The sequence below is a fragment of the Aythya marila genome, assembly GCF_965140915.1.
Source record: "Aythya marila genome assembly, chromosome: 6".
In the NCBI taxonomy this organism is placed as follows: Eukaryota; Metazoa; Chordata; class Aves; order Anseriformes; family Anatidae; genus Aythya; species Aythya marila.
Genome location: NC_139047.1, coordinates 28,502,837 through 28,529,560, shown reverse-complemented (window position 1 = coordinate 28,529,560; position 26,724 = coordinate 28,502,837). Strand labels below are relative to the sequence as shown.

The window sequence follows — 26,724 nt, the reverse complement described above, 5'->3', positions numbered from 1 at the left end:
ACCTGGGGAGGGTCAGGACCGTGCCTTTCACAAACCTGTGGCCCTTGACTCCAAAGTCTCCTTTAGCAGAGTGCTAGCTGTATGGGCTGTGTCCAAGTGAAGCCAGTTTTGCTTGGGCTGCCTGCAAACCATCTCCCGAACCAGGTTCGTCAGCACAGTGAAATCACGTCTACTTTGTTACTGAAAGTCAAGTGCCTTTCCATAGAGTACACTGGAGGTACTTAGCGTGAACGAGATGTACCAGAAGTGCCATTTCACAGAACAGTTCTACTCGATCACTGTTTTAATTAAAGTCATTCTACTGATGGAAAGTCTATTCTCTGGTGTTTTCTTTAATGTAGTCATAATGCATCAGTTTGAGCTCCCTTGCTAGAACATCTTTCATTATAATCCACTTGGCTAAGTTTATAATTAAACTTCTAAATTCAAACCTGCCTTTGTTACGTTTTTAGAATATACATAAACAAAAAGCAGGAAAACTTAGGATTCCTGTTTTTTACCCCCAAAGAAATCAATGCAAGTCAAGAAGCAATTCATTGGCAGTAACTTCATATTCTTGCTTTTAATCCCTGGCATCTTCTGTAACTTTGAGGCTAGAAATTGTTGAATAGAAGGAAAACGATGAAATCATTAGGACTTGTACAATTTGACTATGGAGATCACCAAAATAATTGTACTGTCAAACAGGGTGAGTAAAGCTAGAGCCTGCCTACCAAGCTTTTCACAGCTAGATGTTGGGAAAAGTTGTTAATGGTTACATGTGAGAAGGGACCAGCCGGAACATGTGCTCAGCTTGGACGGGGGGACAGGGGGAGCCTGCTTCCCCTGCAGCTTTCACTGTGACCTCTCCAGCAGCCCCATCTCACATGGGCTCTGCTCTCCATTGCTCTGTCCTGTGCTGGGCTGGTTATCGGCACTGAGGCACAGGCACAAACAGGCAGCAGAACACAGCAGCATGCAGGCAGGCTTACTCCCAGCCTGGAGCAGGCTGTCTTAGACCGTCTGCTGCTTGTTTGTGGTTATCTTCTGTGTGCAGATGTGTGAACACCAGATGTTCTTCCAGGCATTATTCACTCTTACAATTACCGGAGCAAACTACCAAAGAATTATGGAGCTTAATATTTTGATTCCTGTTGAGTGATCACTTAGGACAAAAGTTTAGTTCATTCATACTGCATGTTTTTAGCCAGGATTTTCTGAAATGCTCCTGGAAGGAGATTAAATATTCTTAACTGCATCTTACAAATAAAGAAGTAGAGGTATAATAAATCGAGCTACTGTTCCCTTTTATGCAAAGTCTCTCTCCTGAAATCAATGGGAGAGCTTGCAGAATTAAGTACTAGTGTCAGAGCACGACCTTAAGTGACTTTTCACTTCTTTTTTTTTTTTTTTTTTTGACAGGTTTCTGACACAGCTAGCCCTAGGAATTAGGGTGCCTGTATTTTAACTAGAAGCCTGTTTTAATCCAGATGTGTCAGCAGAAGAATGTGGTGTTTGTTTTCTGTAGGGTAGTAAAGGCAGTTTAGTGTAACTACATGTTCATCATTAAATAAATAAATAAACAAAGGGCAGCATGCTGGTTTAGGACAGAACAGAGTTAGTTTCTTGGGTAACAGCTTTCTCAGAAGGCAAGGCGGATTTTACAGGTATCTGAGGATAAAGAGTATACTGCAAACATTCAAGATATCTAGGGATATCACAAGCAATGAGTCTGCTGTGTGAAATAGGCAAAGTTACATAATTACAGCTTAGATTTACATTAAGAAAATTTATTCATGATTAATGATGCCTATCTTTGTGCTAGACATCTGCTAAACGATTTATAGCCAGACATAAGAGCTGCAACCTCTTTTGTTGTTGTTGTTGCTGCTTAGTGCTTGGGGTGACTCTAATTGTGTTGTGTGTTTTAAATGGAGAATGCTACCCAGGTGTCCTTGTAAGCATCCCCTTCTCATCCAAAAAAAAAAAAAAAAAAAAGTAGGTTGGAGGTACCTGTGATGGGGAAGACCACAACTCCCAGGAAACACAGGGGGAATTTAACTGATGTATGACAAGGCTGAAACCATGCCTTAGATTTGGATCAGTTTAGGCTGATCTTTTTTCTAAGTTGACTTATAAATACTGCATAAGCCCGCGTTGGAGCAGAGCCAGATTGAATTGTCTTGAACCACTGAAACAACGCAGAGAGCCTGAAGAAATGTCTCGTCCTGTGGAAACTCGCCGAAACAGCGACTGGTCCCTGCTTGACAGCGTGGTGTGTGCAGACTGGAGAGGAAAAATTAGGCCATCAATCTTTTGTCTGTCGGTGCTGGATGCTTCTGAGAACCCCGATGTTTGTGGGATTAGCAGAGAGCCTGTCACTTGGAAACATCTGCCTCGCGGTGCTCAGCCGCAGCTCATGCCTGTCTGAGCAGCGCCTGGAAAACAAGAAAAGTTTTGCAGAGGCTCCTTTCCTCCCCAGCTGAGCAGGGATTAGACCAGGGTGTTTCACTGATGTGGAAAGGGAAATTAAATTTTGATCATTTTAGAAATAAGATATCTGTGATCTACATGTTTGTTTATTTATAGCACTTTGACACTGTTCGAGTGCCTTGTTTTCTGCAGAAATATAGGTTTCTACAGGGAAGTCTGCTATTTAAACTAGTTTTATTCCACCCTGTCGTTAAGAGAATTAGCAGTGAATAAGAAAATGCAAATGTATTTACCATAATGACTAGAAAACTTGAATATGGCTTTTTCAAGACTGCCTGTGTATTCCCAGCCATTTTACCTAATGCACTTTACCCTTGTTTTTCTGAACTTGATTCCATACAAACCAAACAAAACTAAAGGGATTCTTGTGTTCAATCCTTCAAACACATAAAAACAACAGCTTATTATTTAATTTCATGAGAATCCATTAGTGCAGATGATCACTTGGCCAGGGTTGTATGATAAAGAATATTGAGTACATCCAGATAATCGCTTTTGGAAGAGTATGATGAGTTTCTGAGTAAAACACATCATGAACATATTTAAGCAGTTGCATGAATTTAATCATGAGTAGTCTTGGTAAAGTCAATTTTTAAAATGTAAGTTTCATTTTTTTTTTCTCATTTTTTCCTCTATGTTTGCCAGTTTACAGCTAGCCATGCTGACACATTTGGGAGCTGAGATATACTGTAACTAAATTTGATGTGAAGTGTTGGTGGCCTTCATAATGTAATTTATTCATGTTTCTGTAGATAGCATATGTTGCCTGTGCAATAATTTTTTATCATATCAGGACAGAACAGCTACTGTTCCAAATTGTGTTATACAAACCTAGATATACAGACAAATTTTTATTGTGCTTACTGTGGTGTAAATCAGTGGGCTCTGCTGAGCCCTGCTGGGGTAGGTGAGATTAGAATCAGTCTCGTGGTGTCTAATTTATTTCTGTTTTTTTTTTTTTTTTTCTGACTTAATGTAATCTCCATTCTTGCTCCGTGGGGAGCAGCAGCCAGTTATCTTTGTAGTCTTGTCCAAAGCATGAACATATGTGAAACCCCTCGTTTTGGGCAGGAGTCTGCTGCTCTCAGGGATTTACTGCTGTTTACTGACCCTTTGAATGCTGAGAAGATGGCAGTGTATTTAGAAAGCTGCTGATTAGCTCTACTTGTGCTTCATTAAAAATCTCAGCATCTTTATTAGCTGTTATGGGAAGGTTCTTTGGACTTGCCCATTTCATGCCCTGACCTGTTCAGGACACGATTTTTACTGCGTTCTCCAGGAGCTGGAGAGCTGCCCCGCAATTCAGAGGAGTATTGTCTGCCCAGGGCTGGGCATGCTGGCTCTGATTCAGCACATGAAGCTGAGCATCTGAACAATTTCTTTGCTGGTATTGCATTTTGGGGTGCGAACAGTGTTGAAGTCAGTGTCACTTATTCCTTCTCTTTCCCTTGACAGAAAGTTGGTGACTTCATTTTTTGACCGTCATACATGGTAACTGCAATGCTGAAGACACCGGGGGAGCTGCTCCTCCTCAGCTCTTCTGTGTGAGGTGAGCATTGAAATGGGCAGAAAGATTACCTGCAGGATGCCTGAAGGCCCCCTTCTCTTTGAATGACTTCTCTACTCTGTTTGCATTGGGGTAACGTCTTTCCTCTGAGGAATAAGTCTTCTGCATCTCAGTTCTGAAGGTTGCTCAAGGTTTCAGAAGCGTCTGGCCTGTGTGGGATTCCACAGCCAGTGTTCTGAATCAGATGTGAAATGCTAAATTAACCTAGCAGATGTGAGAAATACAATAAGTCTGTTAACATTGCTTGAGTTGCAATATTTGGTCAACTTGATGGGTTTTCAGGCCTTACCGTTTGCCGTTCATCTGCAATGTAAGAATGAACTAACCCAGATAACAGATATAACATTGTATCCTCTGCCATAGTTAGTCAATATCTGATTGTATTTAATTGCATGAACTTATCGTGATAGAAACTGTTTCAAAGTAATTTAAATGCAGCTTGAAATTAAGTTTCACCATCTATTCAGTATGTACTATTTTCAGGTTTATCTCCAGTTTCTTATCAAGAACAATGCTGTGTATTATGTATTATGACAATGTTGCATTTCATAAGGTTAGGAATGTAATGGAATTTTCTGGGCTAAACTTCTAATAACTGATAATTTTAATGAAAATCACCAAGATTACGCAAGTGAAGACCAATCTTGAAGACAGGTGTTATCTCTGCTAACTCTAATACGGATATGGCATTTTTACCTGTAAAAGTAGGATTAAATACTAACATGCAGAAAATTTTTGAGAATTTAAATATAGTATAAATACAAAAGGTATTACACAAGAAAAATTTGATATATAAATTGACATGAGAGACTAGCTTTTGTTTAACATGGCAAGTACCATGTGCCAGCATTTTTTTTGAGAGATCAGAACTTTTTCCATTTGAATGTGGATGGATTCCAAATATCTTCAACCATGTAAAACAAACGACAAAAATAGCCCTGCATAAATAAGTGCCTAGTTAGTCTATTTGTAGGATGAGAGAAATAGTGATTTCAATTTCCATGTTGAATCAGGAGTTTCAATATTTGGTTTTGTTGTGCCTTTCTTATTCTCTCATGTTTTGGAGCTTTTCTGATGTATGTGAACAATTTCAATGTTCACTGAAGCAGGCATCGAGAGGTTGGGCTCCTGCTTTATGCAGGAGACCCTGATACTCTGCCACAGAAACATTCTTGCTTCCGACGTTGCGTGGTGATTATTTTAATGAGCTGTATGATATGAAAGTGCCCCAGCTATACTGGACTTGGTACATTCCTTTCTCACTTACCATGTGGCTCTGCTATGCATCTGAAATGGTGGAGAGCTTCATTAAAATCCCTTAGACAGAGAGACCTCTCCAGAGTAACCGGCTGTTGCTCTGGACCTCAAAGATCAGGATCGTAAATGCAAGTCCCAAACTCCAGAGAAATCCCTGAGTTATCTCTAGTTTTCCCTTCCAGGCTGGTTCATCACTAATGAGCAGTGCCTTGCTTCCCTGCCTTTCCTGGGGTATTTCTCGTGTTGCCTTTGTGTATCTTATATTCATGCATGGAATGGTTAGAAGACAAAAGAAGGGCCATTTATTTGCATTGGGAGGTTGTTAAAAGCTTTGTTAAGAACATTTAGTGACTTTTTTTTTTTTTTTTTTTTTTTTTTTTAAATTTTGGTTAATTCTAGGACTGAAGAAGACCAGAAACGGAATTATCTGAATTATGCTTCTACAACAGAACTGGGTTTCTCCTCTTTGGGCATGGCAGAGCCTGGGGAAGTCCTTCCTTCTATTTGTTTTCTTAATGTTGCAAACAGCTGACTTGGAAGCCAGGAGAGGTCATCAGTTTGTCTGGAGAACAGGTAGGAAAGAGATATCAGCTATCTACTAGATATTTCCTGAGGTTGAGAATGGAATGCTCTTCATTCTGTTTTAGCTCAGTAAGAAATTTAAAAAGCCTGATAATGTCTTCTATTTTTTTTTTTTTTTTTTTAAACTAAAAAATGGGGATTTCATCTCTACTTCAAAATAGTAATTCATTGAGGTATGCACCAGAGTGACTCTAGAATATAACTCTGGATTCCTTAATGTTTTTAATCTAAGAGTAGAATTTTTGCTAGATACTGATAGCATCATTTGAATGTTGCTTCATTAGTATTCAATACTTTTCTTTGCTCCATTGAATGAAGAGGGTGCACTGGTGTCTTTCAGAATAGACAGTCACAAGTCCATACTCTTGGTTCATCTATTCCTAACTAATAATTTGTTGGTACATGTAGTGAATTATCTTTATTCATCAGGCAGATTGCATACATGCAGTATTGGAATGCTCAAAACTGAGGCCATGCAATGTTTGCAAAGTTTTCTGAACACATGTTGACAATACTGCAATTGAGTTACAGGGAGGAGGTAAATGGTACAACATAAATACACAAAACCAAGCATGACACATTGGATGCTTATTTTGTAGCACAACACAACAGCAAATACTGTTCAATGAAATGGAAAGATTGGCAAATTCAAGTAAAAGAAAACACTCCATGAGAAATATGCAACTGAACTAGGGGTTTCATTGCCCAGGATACCTTTGAGATTTGGCCTTTTATGACTGAGCAACAGAGCAGTTAAACTTCATGGAAAAATGATTTTCCCCTTGTTACTCTTTAACCCAGCAGGCAGCTAAGCACAACACGGCCGTTCGCTCATTCCTGCCCTTCAGTGGGATAGGGGAGAGAACTGGGCTGGAGGGGGGGAAGGATTAAAAAGTCATGGGTTGAGATAGAAGCAGTTGTGGGACATCCCTTTGGGCAGCCTGGGTCAGCTGTCCTGGCTGTGTCCCCTCCCAGCCCCCGGGGCACCCCCAGCCCCTGGCTGGCAGGGCAGCACGAGGAGCTGAGTAGTCCTTGGCTCTAGCTGAGCCCTGCTCTGCAGCAGCTGAAACATTATGCTCATCCCAAATCCAAAGCATAGCGCCGCAGCAGCTTTTAGGAGGAAAACTAAGTCTATCCCAGCTGAAACCAGGGCACTTTATATATATATATATATATATTTTCTTTTTAGAGAGGTTCGTCCTTTCTTGGAGCAGTTCTGTCTTCCTCCAGTTCACTGTTATAGATGTGATTTCTGAACAAGTTTTGAAAGCCAGAATTGTTAAGACAAATTATGCCCTTCAATGCAGTTCTACTTTTCTTAAGTTCCGAGGTGTATTGTGCCGTGGCAAACAAAGACTTTCTTTCTCCAGTTAAATTTGCATCTCTTTATATTAGTGAACAATTTGTTTCATTTTTTTATTTTGTTGAAAGCTAGTTTAAAAGTTAAATAAATCCCATACCAGAATGTTTAGTTCTAGTTTGAAATGAATGATATGTTTACCCCAAACACTTCTTCTGTTAATGAAACAGTGTTATATATGAAGCCCCTAAACTAACTCTGCAGCAGTAGTGAAGAATCAGCTTTTCTAAACTGTGAAACTATTTTTTACAGTTATTCTAGGTAATAACAAAACTGGCTGAGATTTTTCTCAACAGTTTGAACAGTTACTTGTTAGGGGAAGATCTTGGTAAAATGGAGCTAGGTGTCCTATAGTCAGGGCAGAAGAAATAATGGCATTATTTTGATAATGTTACTGTATGTGGTGCAAATTTCATTTCTGTGGCATCTGCGAGCATGCATAACAAAAGAAAAAGCAGTGACCTTGAAATTAATTTAAAAAATTGTAAATAGTCTGACATCAGAGTGGCATATGTGGCTTGGTTTTGTATGTTGTTCCTTTGTGATTAACAGTACCTAAAAAACAAACAAACAAACAAAAAAAAAACAACAATGAAGGTGTATTTTTCTTTCAAAAGATTGCAGAGATAAGTTTTGGGAAGATGGGGATAGTAACTTTAATGGAACAGGTGGACCCAGAGAGTTAAGGGGGTTAACACAACCTCTTGTGGCACGATATTAATAATAAAGCAACCTTGTGATTTACAGCATGGCTTAATGAGCTCTGTAGTACAGGCAACAGGAAAAAATCACCCTGTATTTTGAGGACTTGTGTGCCCAATTGAGAGGGGAAAAAGAAGTAAAAAGCACAGCACAAGGAACCTAAAATTAAGTAATTTTAATGTCAAAACTGAGCAGATCCGTTCTGATAAAAGGCAAACCTGCAGCTGCTTTTTTTTTTTTTTTAATGAAAGGTTCTAATGAGCAATCCCTAATGAGAAAGGTGATGATCTGTTTTGTTTTTAAATCCTGAGTTGTCTTTTGCAAGCATGGCGAGTTACATGCTGTAGAGGAATTCAACACCTTATTGAAATGCCATGCTTTATAATTAAATAAAAGCATGTTGGTGAAAGCTTTGGCTTGAGGAATATGAATTTATACGTGCTATATTAAAAACAAAAACAAATAAAAAGGCAGTGCATCAGCACTGAAGCTCATAAAGCAGGCCTTTTTCTTCCCCAAATCCTTGGCTGTATCTAATAAAGGCTCATACATATTCATGCTTGGCTTGACGGACTTGTTATAGCAATTGTACCAAAATCACTGCATCTCCAAAAAACAAAAACAAAGACCCAGGCTCCGTCTTTCTAAAGTTCAAGAACTTGGCAGTGTGAGATAGTTTATACATATTCTTCTCTCTTGTGTTTTACTTGTTTGTGGCCTGCCTTAAAGCAATTTATTTTTAGTTCTTGTTTAAAGAGATGATATAGTAATATCTAAATATCTTTCCACTGTATCTTTTGGTTTCCAGACATTACTTGTCAGATACTTATTTTGTGACCACCAGCCTAACCATGAAAGCAATAATTATACCAATTAGATTACTCAGCAACCTTAAAGAGCTGAATAATTTTCCAACACTTGCTAACTAACAAAGCAGTTTTAGTGATATAATCTGGAGAAAATTTAATTGGATTTAAACCCTTGTAAATTAATATTGTTTAATGCAATACCTAATTAAAAATTTGCGTATTTCACCACGTTAATTTTTATTCAACTCTTGAATGTTCCTAAAAATGCCTAGAATTGGTGTAATGTAAATATGTTTATGTCTTGGTGGTGAGTGAAGCTTTTAAAACTCTAAATGGAATATTGACATATATGTGAATCCACAATATGATTTTAGTTTTTTATTTTTTTTAATTTTGAAGAAATCTATACAAATGAACTCTAAAATTTAAATTAAGTCTAAAATACTTGAAGTGCCTGACACTCAAGGAGCTGATAATTAGGATTACAAAATGCTGAAAATACAGCTAGTTGCAGAGATGCCTGCAGTTACTACATTGGCAAGTTGCAGGCTCACCATCACTAATGATGACTTCAGTTCCTCCATAAACTTACACATCAGTAACAGTGCATTTGTTATTTTCCCTGAACTATGAACAGAAATGAAACGGATAAAGGCATATGCCATAGAAGTGGTTAATGGAGCTAAAGCAGTGACGTACCCTTTTAAATAAGGGGAACACTTGAAAATATGGTTTTGTAGGATGAAACTGTTTTGATTTTTAGGAAAAAGTTCTCTGATTTTGCTAAAATACTATTTAGCATGGAAATAATACTCTATATACTACAAAAGGGGGAAGAGGAATATTAGAAACCCAGATGTGGCATCCCAGTGATTTCCTCAGCAATAATTCTCTCCACAAAATGAATCACGGTGGGGATTTAGCCCAGCAGGGACATGCTCCCTGTTATGAATGGAAGAGCACTGATAGCGAGATACCAGCCTGGCAAATGAATATGTAATACAGCTGATCATAGCGGAGAGGTTTTACCTGAGGAAGAAACCATTAATCTTTCGGTGATGTGGGCTTCTGCGAGATAGGTGTGGTGAGCTCTAAGTTGCATTGCCCCAGGTGAGCACAGGAAACTTTCTTTGCTTGAGAGTTATTACCCGTATTTGAAAGTTATTCCTAAAATAGGGCTAGCAAATGATTTTGATCATTAGACTTTCTTCTGAGACAATCTATAATGGAAAAGATGTGAAATGAACTTTTCAGAGAATGTTCTAATGTGGAGGAACCTTTGAACTACTAGTGAATGTGGGTGAACCAGTGAGGACCAAGATGAAAAAGATCTTTTCTTGTCTGTTCTCAGATAATGCTGCCATGAAATACCCTTTCCCAAGGTCTTAATTTCAGGAATGCCAAGCGCTGGTTTGGAAGTGTCTTTGACCTTGTGTGTTAAAAGACAAACTTATACCTACATGCAACAAATGTTAAAAGGAGCCCAGATCTTCAAAGGGCAATGGGTCTCCAAGCTACTGAAAAGGTATTTGAAGATAGCACTGCAACAAATCCTACTTCTTTTCCAGTGGAAAAATTAAAGTGGAAATTTAGCCTCCATGCGACCAAATTTTGAATGATTCTAAACTTCTTCAGTATCCTAACAGTTTAGGACAGCAGTGGTTCTTTTTGTTTATGGGTTGCAGTCTTGTCATATCAACAATTTATAGGTTAAAAAAAAAAAAAAAAAATTATTAACTGCCATTCTAAAACTAGTCTGATCGTTGCCATAAACTGGACAGTTAAAAAGTTGCCCTATACTCATAAGCTTTCATAATTTTACCTTTAAACATTGTCCTCGGAATTGTATCGAATCTCAGATGAGATTTTTCCCATTGATGTTTTGCAATTTTAATTAGAAGTGTCTGGCTTAATACATCTCAGAATCACATAGATGCTGCTGGTTTTGAACACTTTGTAACGAAAGTTCAATTTGAAGTAGTTTAGTTTTTAATCTTGTAGTGTATTTTCATTAAATAGCCATTTAAAAAGTACTTTAAATATATAAAAATCAACACAATAATTTGAAAATAGTTCATTGGTCTAAAACACTTCATCGCAAAGAACGTACTTTAGTGGACATTATAAATTTTATTTCTGCAGAATGTTTTTGAATCAATGATATTTAGAACTTTAACAAAGTTGTTTTGCAAAATTTCACTTGCAGCAAAATTTAATATGCTGGCTGATCTCAGTCACTGATACTTAAGAAGATTTAAGGGTGGCCTCAAAGCTAATATTGTATTTCCATGAAATGGAGTGCAATATTTTCATATTGCTAAATATTTGGATTTATGTCCTCATTATTCCATACCCTTTCCTGTACACATTTTCATCTCTCTCCTCTATGCACATCTAAATTTTATTACATTCTGTTCTGCTGCTGCACCTTATGCTTATTTCAGTTCTTCCAGCATGGTGTCCTCATCTGGTATCGTTTCTTCAGCAGTTAAATCCAACTAGTCTTGGAGTTGTGGAGGCGCATCTTCTGGGCTTACTTTATTAAACCTTTGCAAAGATGGCACAAATATTTATGTGGGTGACACATTTCAGTATTGCTGGAGACATTGTGTCCTCAGGCAATAAATGCTGGTGAGTTTGTCAGGGAACTGGACATATGTACCCAAGAGGAGCCCAATTGCTTCTGAGGAGCCTCTCCTGCACTGGAAGCTCATCTTGGACAAGTATGCCACAGCAGCCCACTGCATATTCACCTACTGTAGCTTCTGGGGGCACGGATGTGGGTCTGGATTTATCCTTAACCCCCAGGACTGGAAGCTCAGCGTATGTATGAGATGTGGCTGACGAACAGCCTGTTAGTGCAGGGAATGCACTGAGCATCAGTGATGTCTGAGCTGTTAAAGGGGAGTGGGAAGCATAGTTAGAGCAGTAGAGGTGCTTAAACTGGTGCCTTTCTTCCTAGCCTGTAAAACTTAGTGTGTTGTTATTAGCTCTAGTTTCCTGTAGGGACTCAGACACTAACAAAACGTTCTTCTTGGTGGCACTATTTAGCAAAAGAATCGCTTACCTCTGTAATTCTAGAAAAAATGTACTACTGCAAGCAATATGAGAAATGTGGAGCATCAGTCAAATTAAAAAGCCAAGCTAAGGAGGAATCTAAACTGAAACGTATGTTAAAAATAACATTTTCTATAGCTTTTCTCCAAGAGCATACTACTAGCTCCTCATCAGAAAGGAGCACAGTGCAGCAGCATGGCTGGTAGGCTGTGCTTGCTGAGTTCAGATGTAAGCTTTCACAGCATGTGCCTGGTAATTTTGTTATTGTTGGGCTCACAGAACTATTTCAATAGTTCTCTTACACGAAGACTATGTGCTTTAACAAATATCTTTGTCTAACCAAAATCAAATGTTCAGTAGGTGGTGGTTTAAACTAGATTACACAGGAGATTCACACTAATCTTTAAATGTCCCTCTTCCCTTCCTGAGAATAATAGTTTTTGAGAATAAGGTGTGTTTTCTTTTTTTTTTTCTTTTTTTTTTTTTTTTTATTTGTTGGTATTGGGAAAAGTATAAGTTAGGCATCTTATCCTTTTCTTTACTGAGTAGTTACTATGGGAACAGAGCTGTGGGTCACGGGAAAATCTGCAAAAGTGGTTTCTTTTAAATTGTTCATTTAAAAGAAAAAGGATAGCTTATTATTGGAATTGTAGTACTTTTCATTCAACTTTGTTGGATTGTATTGTTGTACATATTTCACTCACAAAAGAAGCACAGTGAGTGGCAAGAAAAACAGATGGGGATGTTTTTGTACTTCTTCCTTGGGGTTAATATTTTTTTAATTGAATACAGCTGTTGGAAAGATTTCTGTTGTTACATATAGATGGAACATTAAAAATGGATGCTCAAGTTTTCAGCCTGCTTCAGTGGGGTACTAGATTTAATTATTCTGCTGCCCTTTTTCAGAACCCCATGGTGTTTTTTAAATTATTATTATTATTATTATTTATTTTGAATAATTATATCTTGAGCCAGAATAAGAGCTTCATGATTTCAGTATATAAGGATAATCACTTCCTCATTTAGCTATTACCTAGAGCAGAAGTATAGTGGGTGAACATGCACAAAATTGTACTACAAAACTCTAAGGTCTCTACTAGAGATCCCTAAGTAGATAATACAGCTGAGTATTTCTAGGGCCACAAGTTTTAGGTAGTCTACCCCCTATATTTTTTTTTTCCTGATACGTATGGGAATAGTCCTGCTGTCATCAATATTGTCTTTTTTTTTTTTTTTTTTTTCCCAATTCTTCTCTCTTTGAAAAATGTGAGTAGCATAAGCCAGGAAAATGAAATGGAGAAGTTAGAATGGTTGAGGGATATCTCATGGTAATCCAGACTATTGACATAGGGCTCGCATGGCTTATTTTAATCACCTTCAGCTGGTTGATAGATATGATGAAATGCCTGCTTAATAGAATCTCAAATATATTGGCTTCAGCTTGTGCAGAAAATGTCCGATGAGATCAGTAGGAGCATGGTGTGTGAGTCCAGAGGCAGTATCTGGTCCTTACTGTTGATTACCCTATCTGGTGTCTACCACTTTGTAGACTTCTACAGTTTCTTCTTCTAGAGACCTTTTAAAGTTTATGGTTAACTGCATCTCCACGTCATTTTTGAGTATAACAGTGATTTAGGATTATGGAGCTAAATTTGGAAAAGCACGTTAAAACCTCATTATAGTAGTTCTAAATATATTGGTTGTGTGTGCTGGGGGATACATTGTAGGCAGTTGCTGTAGTATATCCCGCTTTTGTGTGCGTGTCCTGGAAGGCTAGCCATGAAAAATCACTTTTCAAATTAGAACTTAATAAAAACTTTCCTGCTCTGAACACTAAGCCCTACTCCCCGTGCGATTAGTGGTTTCATTTCTTTCTCAGCAGTTGGGTAATGATTATGGCTCCAGATGCTGCAGGAGTGATAAAGAGATTGATTAATTTCACTTGAAAGGGCATATGTTCAAAGAGGAGCCAGTCGAACGCCTTGAACGCCAAGCCCACGTTGCTGCTGCTTGCACGACTTGGTACCCAGCTGTTCCCGAGGAAAGTACCAGTAAACCTACGTTATTTATCTAGCCAGTATATTTACTGCTTGGTTTTGCCCACTCAGTGATGTATTTTTTTTCTTGTGTTCCACAGTCTCTTGCTTTAAAAGCTTTTTGTGTCTCTCTATAAAGCAGAGCCATAAAACTTCTAGTGGAAGACTGAGAAGGGGCTGATGTCAGCACAGCACACAACAGCACACAAGTTCAGCGTTGTGCTTATCCATTCGACAGAATGAAATGGTAATGAAACGAATCATTTTCCCTGGCATAATCAACAGCAAGTTTAAAAAATCTTCCAAAATCTTATTTGTAATAATAGCTCACACCATAAGACTTTCTGAATAATCCTGACATTTAAAGAATTAAATTTTCACTCTTATTTTTTTTTTAAATTAACATGTAAGGTAGATACTTCAGTAAGTCTTTATTGGGTCTTTATTGACCTATGGAATAGGTCAATGCAAGCATAAAATATGGCTGATGGTGCTAGCCATGTGATTAAATACAGGGCCACAGGATATCTGATATTTCTTGTGTTATCATTTGAACTTTTTCACTGATTTATGTCCTTTGGGGTTTATTCTGTCACCCGAGATCCTAAGACCTTCAAATATCAATAGTTTAAAAATAACCTCCGATGTGTGAAGCATGTTTTACTTTTCTACAGTGTGACATTTATAACCATAAACTTCACAAGTTTGAAGCTGTGGAAGGCAAAAATAAACTCTGTATATCTTTAAGATCTTTTGACCCATTAGTTAAATTGCTTTATACCACCCAGTTGCTTTTAAGCAGAATAAGCACTTGTTTCTAGCCATTGAAAATCTTATCAAGCTACATAGCTTCAAGGTGCAGTAAAAATGAGTTAAAATGAAATGTTTGCAGCTCTGTGTTAAATGTCTACATGGTATGAGAAGAATATGCAACTTGAACTTAAAATATTTTTGGTTCAGCTAATCTAGCACATCTGCTTTTAGGCTGGTATTAAGTACTTTGTAGCTCAAGTATAATAGTATCTTAGCATAAATCATTGTGAATGTAGAAAATCTTGATTTTGCAGACACATATTCCTAAATTCAGCTTTATTCTCTGCTGACAGGGAGCTCACAGGGTGTAAAGTTGTATCTGTGCCAAACAGGTAGCTGATGTATTTGTTTTAAAGTTGTAGTAGTCTGATAGCAAGGGTTTATCTAAAGTTTAACTCTTACTGATCACGCTTTCCTGTTAAGGAAGTATAAACCCTCCTTCTGCATTCCTCTGCAAGGTGTTAAGGAAACCTTACTTTTAGAATTTGCTCCAAAAATGAAATAGTGAAGGGGGGGAAAAAAAAAAAGAAGAAAAAGCTAAGTATATCCTTGTACACATAGCACTGAAATGAAAGTTACAGGGCACGTCTGAGTGTTAAGTGTATTGCTTATGTGTTAGTGCCTACGTGTGTGTATATTTAAGCATTATTTTTTGTGTGTATTTATAGGCCCACTGTGTATAATTGTGTTGCCATATAAGCAAGGACACTGTTATAGAGGCAGAAATAGAAACTTAGCTGCAGTGTTTTGAAAAGACTGAAGGAGGATGAAATGAGAGACAGGGAAGTCAACGTAAATGATGACAGTAATGTTATTGTGCCCTAAGGGTCTTGCAAAGTACCGTACTTAAAACCAATTTTTGCTTTGTAGATAAGTGAGCGTGTCTTGTTTAAGTCAATATACGTGTGCAATTGGTGATAAAGCTTGGTATTACATGCCTTCTTTGATATTTTTCATACTTATGCTTTAAAGGTAACGTTATACTTATGTTCAGAACACTGTAAAGTATTCTATGCTTTTTGTTATGAGCTTTCAAACGTGGTTCATCGTTTAGTAGTAGGAGTTGAGACAGCCCAAAACTTTCACTCAACTTGGGTATTTATTGATGGCTAATTGACTGCTGACCTTTGCTAGGATTCTCTTCAAAAAAGCAGTGAGTGTGAGTGACACCAGGGGGTAACAACTCAGGTTGAAAAGCAGGTGAGAAAATGTAATTCTGTAAGTTACATTTAAATATTGGGACTGTTGTGGGAATAAAAGTGAAGCTGAAAGTCAACAATAAAAATTTTTTCTTTGCCCTCAGATACTTAAAATTCTTTATGTATTTGGATTTTTTAAGCGTTTCTTACTCTTCTTCACTGTGATTTACTTGTCCTTGATTTATTTATTTATTTATTTATTTTTAATGGATAAGCCAGCTTTCAGAGTCCTCACATTGATTTAATTATTATAGCACACAGGGCCCCAAATCAGATTTAAGGCATTTTGATACATTTTATGGAATAAACCAGTGAACAGGTGCAGAGGATGCAAAGCTGCTGGTATTCAAATCTACTAGATTATTCTGCAGGCAGAAGATTCCCCATAGACCTTAACTGAAAGGTCAGGAGCTAACCTTAGTATATGCTGTTTAGTATAATATATTTGTCCTAAATATATTGAAACTATGTGTTTGTGTCTCTCAGTGTATTGGGAACTAAAGAAATTGTAAACTCATGGTGTTCTGAATATATTACCAAATAAAGCTATGCAGCATTCAATAAAGCAATTACATGAGAAGCATTACAGTCAACTTCAATTCCAATATTAGCAGTAATAATCGATCATTTTCAATCCCAGGCATAGTCTAATCACTTTTTGTTGTTGCTTTCAAAGGTTACATTACTCAGTTATCTTGCAACTGAGCAACCTTTTCATGTTTGTGTCATGTAGGATTTTATAAATGCTCTTTCTTTTAATCTCAATATTTTGGCATTGGCTATTTTGCAATACTTGAAAAATTTCCTTAACTTTTTCTCATCCCAGTATCACTTCTTACAGATCTTAGATCTTCTACTCCAAAAATATTTTATTGTCTCAAGCAACAAATGCTTTTCTTTTTTTTTTCTTTTTTTCTTTTTTTTTTTTTTCTTCTTTCTTTTCAGTATCTCTGTAAAACCTCCTTTTTCACAGAATCACAGAATGGTTAAGGTTGGAAGGAATCTCTGGAGGCCATCTGGTCTGACCTCCCTATTCAAGCAAGGCCACCCAGAGCCACTTTCTCAGGATGCTTTCAAGGTGGCTTTTGAAGATCTCCATGGGTAGAGACTCTGCAACTTCTCTAGGCAACCTGGCAAACTATTTTTTTTTTTTTTTTCCTTGTGCATATGTTACTACTTTTCTTAGTCATGGAATATACATCCTACATACCTAATTCCATTTAACGTCACCTACAGCTTGTTTGCATGCAGTTGAAGGGTTTTCCTTCCTTTTGGTACACTTCAGAACATGAGCCTGACCTTCTTGCATGCTTACTCTTCAGTTTGATCCCCTTGACCAAGAAAGGTGTCTCTCCTCTGCTTTGGTCTCAGCTGTGTGGGCTGTGCACTGCTGACTTCTATTAGATACTATTGCTGGTGGATATTAACCGATAGGAGCTAGTTAAGCCTCTCTGACTCCTTTCTTAATCAAGTAATGTGGGTAATGGTTAAGGATCTGTTCAGACAATTGAATTAACTCCATTAGATTAGTAAGTGACTTTAACAAAAAAAAAAAAAAAAAAAAGACAGAGGGCAAGATGGATAAAGGAAAATTTCCATTAAGGTTTCTTCTTGCTTCACCTCTCAAGGAGAAGCAGCACGCTGGGTAGGTTGTTGATAAAAATGAAAGACGTGATTCAGATTTTATACTAAAAGTATAAATAGGGGCTCATTTTAGGCAAAATCCTAGATACTTTGGGAAAGATTCTAGTTTCCAGGTCTTCCAGAACCAATTCTAACCAATCCTATATGGTTGTGGTTGGTGCCATTTAGATAGTATTTCACGTTGTGATTAATGTTGACTTTTAATCCTAACCTGCTTTACAGTTTGTTGGATTACTGTATCTTGGATGCTCCCCCCTGGCCCATAAATTTGCTTCCTTCATTGACTAGCAAAATTAACATGTTATGCATGAATGAGAATTAAGATGTCTATGGCACTTAGCTTTTTCTCATGTAAATAGAATAGCTGGGAATTTTTTTGAAGTGTAATTTAGGAGTACAAGTAAGAAATGACACTATTGATTAAGAGTAAATTAAAGGATATTTGTTTCATTTGGTCTTTACCTGCCAATTTTGCCAATACCATCAATTTATTGCTGATGGTTTGTTTTTAATGCTACGTTTCTTCATGCCTGGCTTGAATGTGCATTTTAGTGCACGTAATGGACCTGGTATCCTATGGAAATATGCAAGTATGTTCTGGTCTGCTTGTCTCAGGGTAGCTGTTAATGGGTGGTGGGTCCATATATCTGAATGAATTTTGGTTGTGATGGTGTTTTCTGTTTTTACCTTTGTATCAACATAAATATATTCAATCTGACTTCTGCCATCCTGATGCAATGACAGCTGCGCTGAGGTGACATAGGCTGTAGGGTGTTATATGGGACTGGTAACTGTTAATATCATAAATAATTCTAGACCTGTCTTTAAGAAAAACAAAATATTAGATTGGTAAATGCCATATGTAAAATTTCATAACTTTCTCATAAAACCCTTTTAGTATCTATCTGGAGACTGTTGATAAACTTTCCCTTAAGCATACATACAAATTAAATGTGGGAACGTGCAGCTAAAAGAAATTGCTCCAAGGCAATGATTCACAAGGATGAAAAATCAATAAGAGTTTCATTAAGGAAGGAAGGAAAGTTTAGACAGGCTCTTTGCTTTTCTTTTCTATGGAAAGTAGAAGGAGAAATCATTGATCACTTTATTCAGCTTTCTTAGTCATAATGTTGATGCAAGTATTCTGAAGCATGAATGTGGCTGGGTGAAAGAATCTTGCATCTGTAAGCTCCTCTACTACATCCCCAGTGGAGCTTTCCAAGTTCTTCTCCTTTGTGTCTTCCTTTTCACTTGTGTGAGCAGCACCTGCTCAGAGCTTGGTTAAACATGGCTGTATTTGAGCAGCAAGGTGCTGTGTGAATGTACAAAACTGCAGCAGCTCTGAGCTGGCTCCTGTTATGTAGCTGTGTAGGGCACCTTTCTATGTTCCAGTTCAAGGTGCAAGGAGCCATCTCAGTGCACCACAGGTGTGTCTGTAACCATGCTGCTTATGCTACTGGGCTTGCTCTGAGTTTTTCAGTGGACAGGATTTCTTGTAATGAAGGGCTGAAAATGCATCTTGCAAAAAGAAGCCCCAGAGAATCAAGTCCCTTGAGAACCACCAAACCGCTGCCGAGAGGAGCTGTGCCCACCTGGGGGGGGAGGTGTCCAACCCCTGCTGTAGCCTTGTTCACCAGTGGGTGATTTGGTTCTGATAGCTGATGTGAAGGAAAATGGAAATGTATCTACAAAGGTTTTCTCTTGAAGCAGCTTGCTGAGAGGTGACATGTCCTGCGGCAGGTCTGGTGGGAAGGAGTAATGGGAGGGCAGGAGGAAACTGTGCAGTGAATCCCTGTGGGGCTGGTGGGTGATGGGGAGGATGTGAGCCTGTGTGGGTGTCGCATGGAGCTGTGTGGGTGGGTGAGCCTGTGTGTGGACCTTGACATGGGCATCTGCTTCCTCCGTGTGGAGCTCCTGTCTGCTCAGCAGGCCGTGTTTGTGGAAGCTGGGCTTCTATAGCAACCGTATTTCCCTGCCATCTCTCTCTCTCTTTTATTTTTTCACTTCTGCTATTAAAACTTGGTGATGACACATGTCAACAATCTTGTGGTGACACTCAGCAGTTATGCATCTGTTTGTTTTCATTAAATACTGTTTTTCGAAAAGTTTTAGTGGCTACCCGATTAAAGCGCACTCAGACTAGGCAGAAGTGCTCTCAGCCAAGAGCAAATTTATTTCTCCAAGCTTGTTTAAAAAACAGGAATGCTGGCAGGCTTGAATAGTAAATATGAGCTGTACATCTTGTTCAGTAGGCTTTTTCTGGATGCCTAGCATGAACCAAACAAGGGAGTAAGTGAAATGCACGTGACTGAGGGCCCTGACAGCGCTGTGGTGATGGATTAAAATCAGATGAGTGAAGCTGCTGCCACCCCTGACCATCTGCCCTGCTCCTTGTTGCGCATCCCCCAGCAGCAATATTTGGTCTGTTCATGAATCAGCTTTTATAAAGCAGTTTGTGCTCTGGAATATTAAAGTAAGCTCAACAGGGGCTGATTTACTTTAATACGCTTCTCCCAAATGTTTTAGGGGGAGCTGCTTACAGCACTGCTGTGAGTAACCCAGCGCCTGCTTGCTCTGTTCTGCCCTGGAGGCTCATGGTGTGGGCAGCCCTGCCTGTCCCCATACTGTGCTTCCTTGCTTCCCTGACCATTAGCAGAAATGCTGCTCTGAGTCCAGAGTCTCTGCTCAGTGTATTTAAAAACTTGTGCTCCAGTTTAGCACTCCTGTAGAAGCACTGTTACCAATTTGTAAATGTTTCACCTTAGTTTAAGAGCACAGTACTATTTCTTACTCAGATATTTATATGACAGCATACACAGTGACCATCTATGCTGTCATCTGCACACGGTGTGTGCTGTAATTTGGAAGTCTCCTGCTTGGTTTCAGAGAAAAATTGGGCTAAAGTTGATTAGCTGAAGCCTATGTGGTGCACCAACAACCTATGCTGATTTATGGTAAATGCAGTGAAAAGCAGTAAACCTCTGTTTGGGGCTGGAAGTCCCCTGCCTCCAAGGGCTATGACCTGCCAGGTGACGTGCTCACCTCTCCCACTTTTTTGAACAGTGGTGAGTGAACAGATTGGAGCAGATCTTGTTTCAGCATCATCTGTTTCCGCAGCTGAAGCTCCCATCTGATCAGATCATATGTATTATTTAAGATGCAGAAGCTATGTAATCCAGTAAAGGTTAAGGCTCCATCTGTTCTGTCAACCTGGAGGACTGCTCCTTTCACAGTGGAAGTCTGTGTTCTTGGATGATGCTGGAGACATCCAGATATGCCCCCAAACTCTTGTTTTGCATTTACTTTGCAGTAATGAAGACCTCCCTGCATTAGCACACAGCACCTGAGATGCTCTTGGCCCAGCTGCGTTCATCCTCACTCAGTACTGCCAAGCACACCTCTGAGACCAGGGCTAGTATCCTTTGACAAAAGCTAAGCTAGGCTGTACACAACACCCAGAAAACACCTCGCCTGAGAGATCCTTGTGCAGTAGGAAGAGAAGGCAAAGAAAAAAAAAAAAAGAATAGGAAAAGAAGAAGAAGAAAAAAAAAAAAAATAAATCCAGTCCTTCGGGTTCCTGTTGTCTTGTTTAAATCATGTTTTCAATTTAAAATTGTGCTGGCAATCAGTATGTTAGTGATTCTGTTCAGAAACGGGGGCAGCAGCTAACTTCTATTGTGTAACAAAAACAAATGAAATTATTCCACGTGTAGGTGATGAGAATAAGAATGGAGATTTGAGATGTAAAACTCCTGTTCAAGTTTGTGTCACCAACCCCCTCCTCTTCAGGAGCAGGAGTCAAGCTTCTGAAAACCTCCCTGAGAGATATTTTTTTTCTTTACCCATTTGCATTTGGCATTAAAATTAAGAATTGGCACTGTTTTTCTGGTTTCTCCTTAAGACCAAGCGAAATAAATATTCTCTCTATATGATATTCTACATATGTGAAAGAAACACGGGCAAATATATTTTCTTAAAATTTGCATGGCTTCAGGTGTAGGTTTAAGAAGTCACTCCAAGCATCATAGCAGCTTACAATAAAATTGTGAGAGCAAGTAAGGATGAAGTTTAGTTTCACAGATAGAAATTACAAACTCAGAGAGAGAGGGAAAAAAAAAAAACACGACAAAACCGAACTTCATTTTCAAAGCTTCATTTCTCTGTTCAGCTCATTGTGACCCATCTTCAAGGCTTTTTTCTTAAGGCCGGGTGATTTCCCTTCAGTTAGAAATGAGGCAGGATGATAGGTAAAACACCTACTGTGAAGTGCTTGTATCATTTTTCTAAACATAATTATTGTGTTCTCATCTTGCATTCTTCTGATACAAAAAAGGGGTACTGTGTTCCTGCTCTTTTCTGTTGACAATACATAACAGCCTACATCATCACAGTGGTGACAGCTGGGTAGGACCACTGGTGATACAGGTTGTTAGAGATCACCTTCGTGGGCTCTGTTCAAGAGAGATCTTTTGGAGAGAAAGAGAAGAACCAAAGCTAAATCATAGTCCTTATTTGTAATTTGGGAAGATTTTTAGACAGATTTTGTTTGGCAGGGCTGCCTGGCCTCATCAGAAAATTTGTGTGTGTGTGAGATATCTTGGAAGTGGAATGGTTGTGAACACAGGGCTGTTACCTGCTGGGGCTCAGCAGCTCTAGGAGATGGATCCACTGGAGCTGGGGTGATTTTGGTACAGAGCTGGTGCAGGTGCTTATGGAAGTTGGCAGCAGATGCAGGACAGAGGCTCTAGCTCTAGAGAAGCAGTGGTTTCGGGAGGGAGGTAGGTACGGTCCCAGCCCCTGCCAATGAGCTGCTGAGCCAGGCAGGCAGTGAGCCTAGATCAAAGATTTATCCCAGGAAGAAGAAAGAAATGAAGAGGAGGCAGTTAAATCTCTTCTTGTGCTTTTTGACTTTGTTTTTTTTTTTTTTTCCTTCTGTGCCATGACTGTGGTTTTCTGAGCTGAAAGCTGAAAATATAACAGAACATAAAAGCTCATAAATTTAACATGAGGTAGAAGGGCTATAGAATGAATAAATACATTTACCTTCCAGGGAGTATCTTTGGCCAGTCAACTTCTCTCCATCCAGGCTGGGCTCTGCCGTCTCAGGCATACAAACTCCTCTATGAAGCTCGTTTCCAGGAAGAGATCACTCCCAACTGGCTTTAGCAGCTCCTTCGAAGGGCATCGCTAACTAGCGATGGCAAGTGGCACTTGGACCTTCCCTGAATTTAATGAAACAGAAACAGTGGGGATCTCAAAGAGCTGCAATATTTTTTCTCTCTTCTGTCCCTGTACTGCTAACCCCAGCCCTGTTTTCTACCTGATCTTTCCTGGATTCTCCTCCCTGCCCATGTGAAGCTTCAAGTAAGTTGGGAAAAGAGGAAAAACTGCGAAAGTGAAGGTCAGTGGGCGCGTAGGACGTCCTGAGCCCAGGGACCTGATTGTGTGAGAAGGGCATTTGTCAGTGTGTTACTATGTGCAGGGCCATCAATAAACAGGCACATAATTGTTATGCTTTCTTTATGACACTTTCCTTATTTTTTTCTCCTATTTGTCGAAATTCATAGCTCTGGCAACAAATGCTGTTATTTTGGAGTAGTCAGCAGAGAGTTAAACTTTGGCACGTGGGATGCAGTTTTCCCAAGCTTAGTGAAATAGCAGAAAAATGGACTTCATAGCAGAAAAATGAACTTCATAGCAGAAAAACAGCAATAAAATAGTGTGTAGCAAAGAAAATGTGAGATGCTAACTGCTGCTGTTGTAGAAAGCATCCTCCTGGTCTGTAGCCTGCCAGTTGTACTGTGCTGTTGTGAGTACTGGTCAACATTTGGGAAAAATAGTTGAATAAATAGACAGACACAGCTGAGAATATGTATGGTTAATAGCTTTGTCAGGCCTCTGATGTTTATTCTAACATACATGTTTTAATCAAAGAACTAATAAACTTTTTTATTAAAATGCATTAGCTGCCAAGAATCTTAATGGCCTTTTGTGTGCTTATAGAAGAGGGGTCAGGTTTACTTGAGGTCAGCATGGCATTATTTTTTTTCCCCAGCATTTTATTCCATCTAAGATCATGTGAGTTTCTTTTCTCCCAGGTGAGTTCTTAAACACCCATCATTAATTTCTTTCAAGTGGCCAAACACCAGATAAAATGTTTGAGAAGTAAACGTTGTGGACCATATTTAGTTTTTTTTCTAGCTTTTCAGACAGGCAGGTGGGGTAAACTGAGATATCTGCTTTCTGCAAGGAGAAGCTGCTCTAATAATCTAATACAAATCTAATCAGGATTGAAGTGCTTCATTGATTTATTAACAGCACGTAATTACCAGCAATCAGCAAGCTATGAGTTCGCAGAGCTGAGATATGCACCGCTGCTCTCTTCCCACTTTTGGGGAGTCCACACTGCTGTGCGAAACTGTGATAAATCGTGCTTAGGAGCAGAACTGCTTTTTTTCTGGAGATGATATTGAAATCCCACAGGTGGGATTACCTGGGGGCAAAGGACTTTACCTTACATTACTCATTCTCTAATGTACCAAGCCACATGATACAGCACTGGCTGCGTCTCCTCCATTCACATTGTGGGTGAAGCCATTTCTGTTGTTCACTATATGGCTTTTCCCTTTGAACGGGGATACACAGATTAGTAAATGCCTGCAGATTTTGCTTTTTTAATATTTTGCCTTGAGAGAAGAAATACCATATTCATATTAACAAAGAAGAAATGCTTATTGATACCCATAGCTAATTTCTGCTGGATAAATAGGCAGTTGGTCTGCAGTAATTTCAGAGATGGATCCCACAGATAAACTTTTGGTCTTTTATTAGATTCAGTTGGCTTGGCATCATCTGACGGCCCTGTCTGCATTCTCAGTTTCAAGACAAAGTATTACTCGGGATATTGGTTTCTATTTCTGGCGTATTAGAGAAACGGATTTTTTTTTTTCCCCCCTGAGGTTATGATTCTGTTCCTAATTTACTGTTTTTTCCTTTCTTTTACTCTCTACGTTCAAGATGCAGCATGCTTCTGTGTTCAGATTCATTGCTGATGAGAAGCACAGTATTGAAATTCTCTGTTTTGTTAATGTTGCCCATTGTGTGCTAGCAAGACTGTATAATGTAACCTTATCGGAAACGAGGGGAGAGAAAATGCGCTTTAAAAAAGCACGCAGTGTAGGGCTGTCTGGGGTTTCCCATGGAAAAATGTGTGTGCATGTGCTGGTCATACCCAGCAAATGGGGTGCTTGTGAGAAGTGCTCCCATACATGTGCTGGCTGCACCATTGTCCTCCAGGTGCACAGTAAAGCTAAAACTTTTGATTCAGGTCGAAGAATGTACCACTCAATGCCCCACAGAGGTGGGATGAAGTTGGCTTATAAAGACTATAATAGGACATAAATGGTACATTGTTTTTTGGAGAAAAGTTTAGATCAAACTTTTTCTAAAAATAGGGTTTCTTTGGCTAAATAATTATAAGAAAGCTATGTTGACAGGAAAAGGAAAAACCAGAAATCAAGCCCTAGGTATAAAGCTATTATAAAAGATGGTGCTTGATGTGAAAGCGACTTTATTTGGTTTTGCCTTCATGTTTTCCTTCCTGATACCTGTCACTGTTTTGTTCTTTATTCTCCTTTAGTAACTAATATCGGCACCCAAGCTAGAATCTCATTTGACCAAGCAGTTAAATAGTTTTTCCTCTCTTAAGCCATATAACCACTTCTTTCTGTGGAAATACTGTATCTGACCCAACAGTTGAGTCAGCAGGAATTTCCACTGACTTTCTGTGAGGTCTGTGGAAAAAAACGATGAACACCACAAATCCAGACACAACTTCTAATGAGTGATGTCCCAATGGACAGGCTGATTGCTTGGAAACATTAATCAGATAAATGCTTCTTAGTAGTTTTTTCTCTGATCTAGGGCCAGAAGATGATGTGTGAGAATAAAAGTATGTTTCTTACTGACCTTCTGCAAACCTTGCTTTCCCTCCTTCCTCCTTTCCTCAGCTAAGACCATGAGAGCAGCTGCAGTGAGCAACCCCACAGTGCTGCTTAAACTAGCCTTGTCTGCAACAGTTCCTGTGCTACCTGCCTAGGGATAGGGAAATTCTGTAGGAAAAGCATAAATTTAGAGATTTCCCTTCATCCCCCTCTATTTCTGAAACTAGAGAAAGTTCTGAGCTGGAGGTGGTGCCTGCACCGTAGGAGTGATAACCTTAACAGCCCTGATGGACTTCTCTGTGAGTCTGCCTAAACTACTTCTGGAAACAATTTGTTGTTCTGGCACCCAAACATCCTAGAGCAACAAGGTCCAAAACTTAATTCTTCATAAAGCTGCTTTTCTGGGCTTTCCTTAGTTTTACTATTCTCTTTTGGAATGGGGATTGAGACTATGTGCTGTATCCCAAATGGGACTCCTCCATCATTTGTACCATACCCTGCCCAGGGATGCTGTGGACTCCGGTATTTCCTCATGTTCTGCTCATCTCTTCCATTAGAAGTGAATGCTGTCATCTTGAACAGTGTGAAAAAACTCCATAATCTCCTTCTGAAATGCTAATAGCACTTTTAGGAGCATGTTACTGGTTATGTGTAGTTAGGCTTGTGTCTTCTCTAGTTAAAGGAATAAGCCTGCTGCTGAGTACAAACCTGAGTCAGGGAATGTGGTAACATCCCGTTTCATGTAGTCGATAGCGATATTTTTATGTATAGGCTTTCTAATTCCTCTGAAACAGTCTTCCCCATTGTATTTATATATATCTATTTATTGCATTGATTTTATAGCTCCTACCAGCTTAAATATTTGATTAAGTTATGGTCCTTCTGGCATTACAATGAACGGAAGATGAAAGTGGAAGGTTGTATATCGGTTAGGTAATGACAATGGATTTTCTCAAACCTTATTTCCTCCAAATGAGAGGCATGGAGAGAGGAAGAAAAAGGAGAGGAGCAGGTAGTCAAACATGCATCTGTGTGCTTTTGGACAGCACAAATCTGTAACTCTATTCCTGTGCAGCACATCCTAACAAACCTTTTACAGGCAGCTGGCATTGCACATCCCTTCACTTCTGCTGTTAAATATCTGTCTTTTTGCTGATTGTGAAAGAAAATAACTTTGTTTGCAAACAGACCTGCTTACCTTTTAATAAAAATAACTAAGGTTTTTCTGCACTTTTGTTAATGCCTGCTGGAGTTAACCTCGTTTTGTTATTTCCGTAGGGTTT

At 38.9% G+C, this 26,724-nt stretch overlaps 1 protein-coding gene across 1 annotated transcript in view; it reads left to right on the top strand.

Annotated features, from left to right (window-relative positions):
- The window catches only part of THSD7B (thrombospondin type 1 domain containing 7B), a 444,053-nt gene that overhangs the window by 179,859 nt on the left and 237,470 nt on the right, over window positions 1-26,724 (top strand). Inside the window, exons 3-4 of the mRNA XM_082763038.1 lie at window positions 3,928-4,021; window positions 5,696-5,869. Coding sequence (XP_082619164.1) covers window positions 5,731-5,869 — 139 coding nt within the window. The 5' untranslated portion in view covers window positions 3,928-4,021; window positions 5,696-5,730. The remainder of the gene's footprint in view (window positions 1-3,927; window positions 4,022-5,695; window positions 5,870-26,724) is intronic.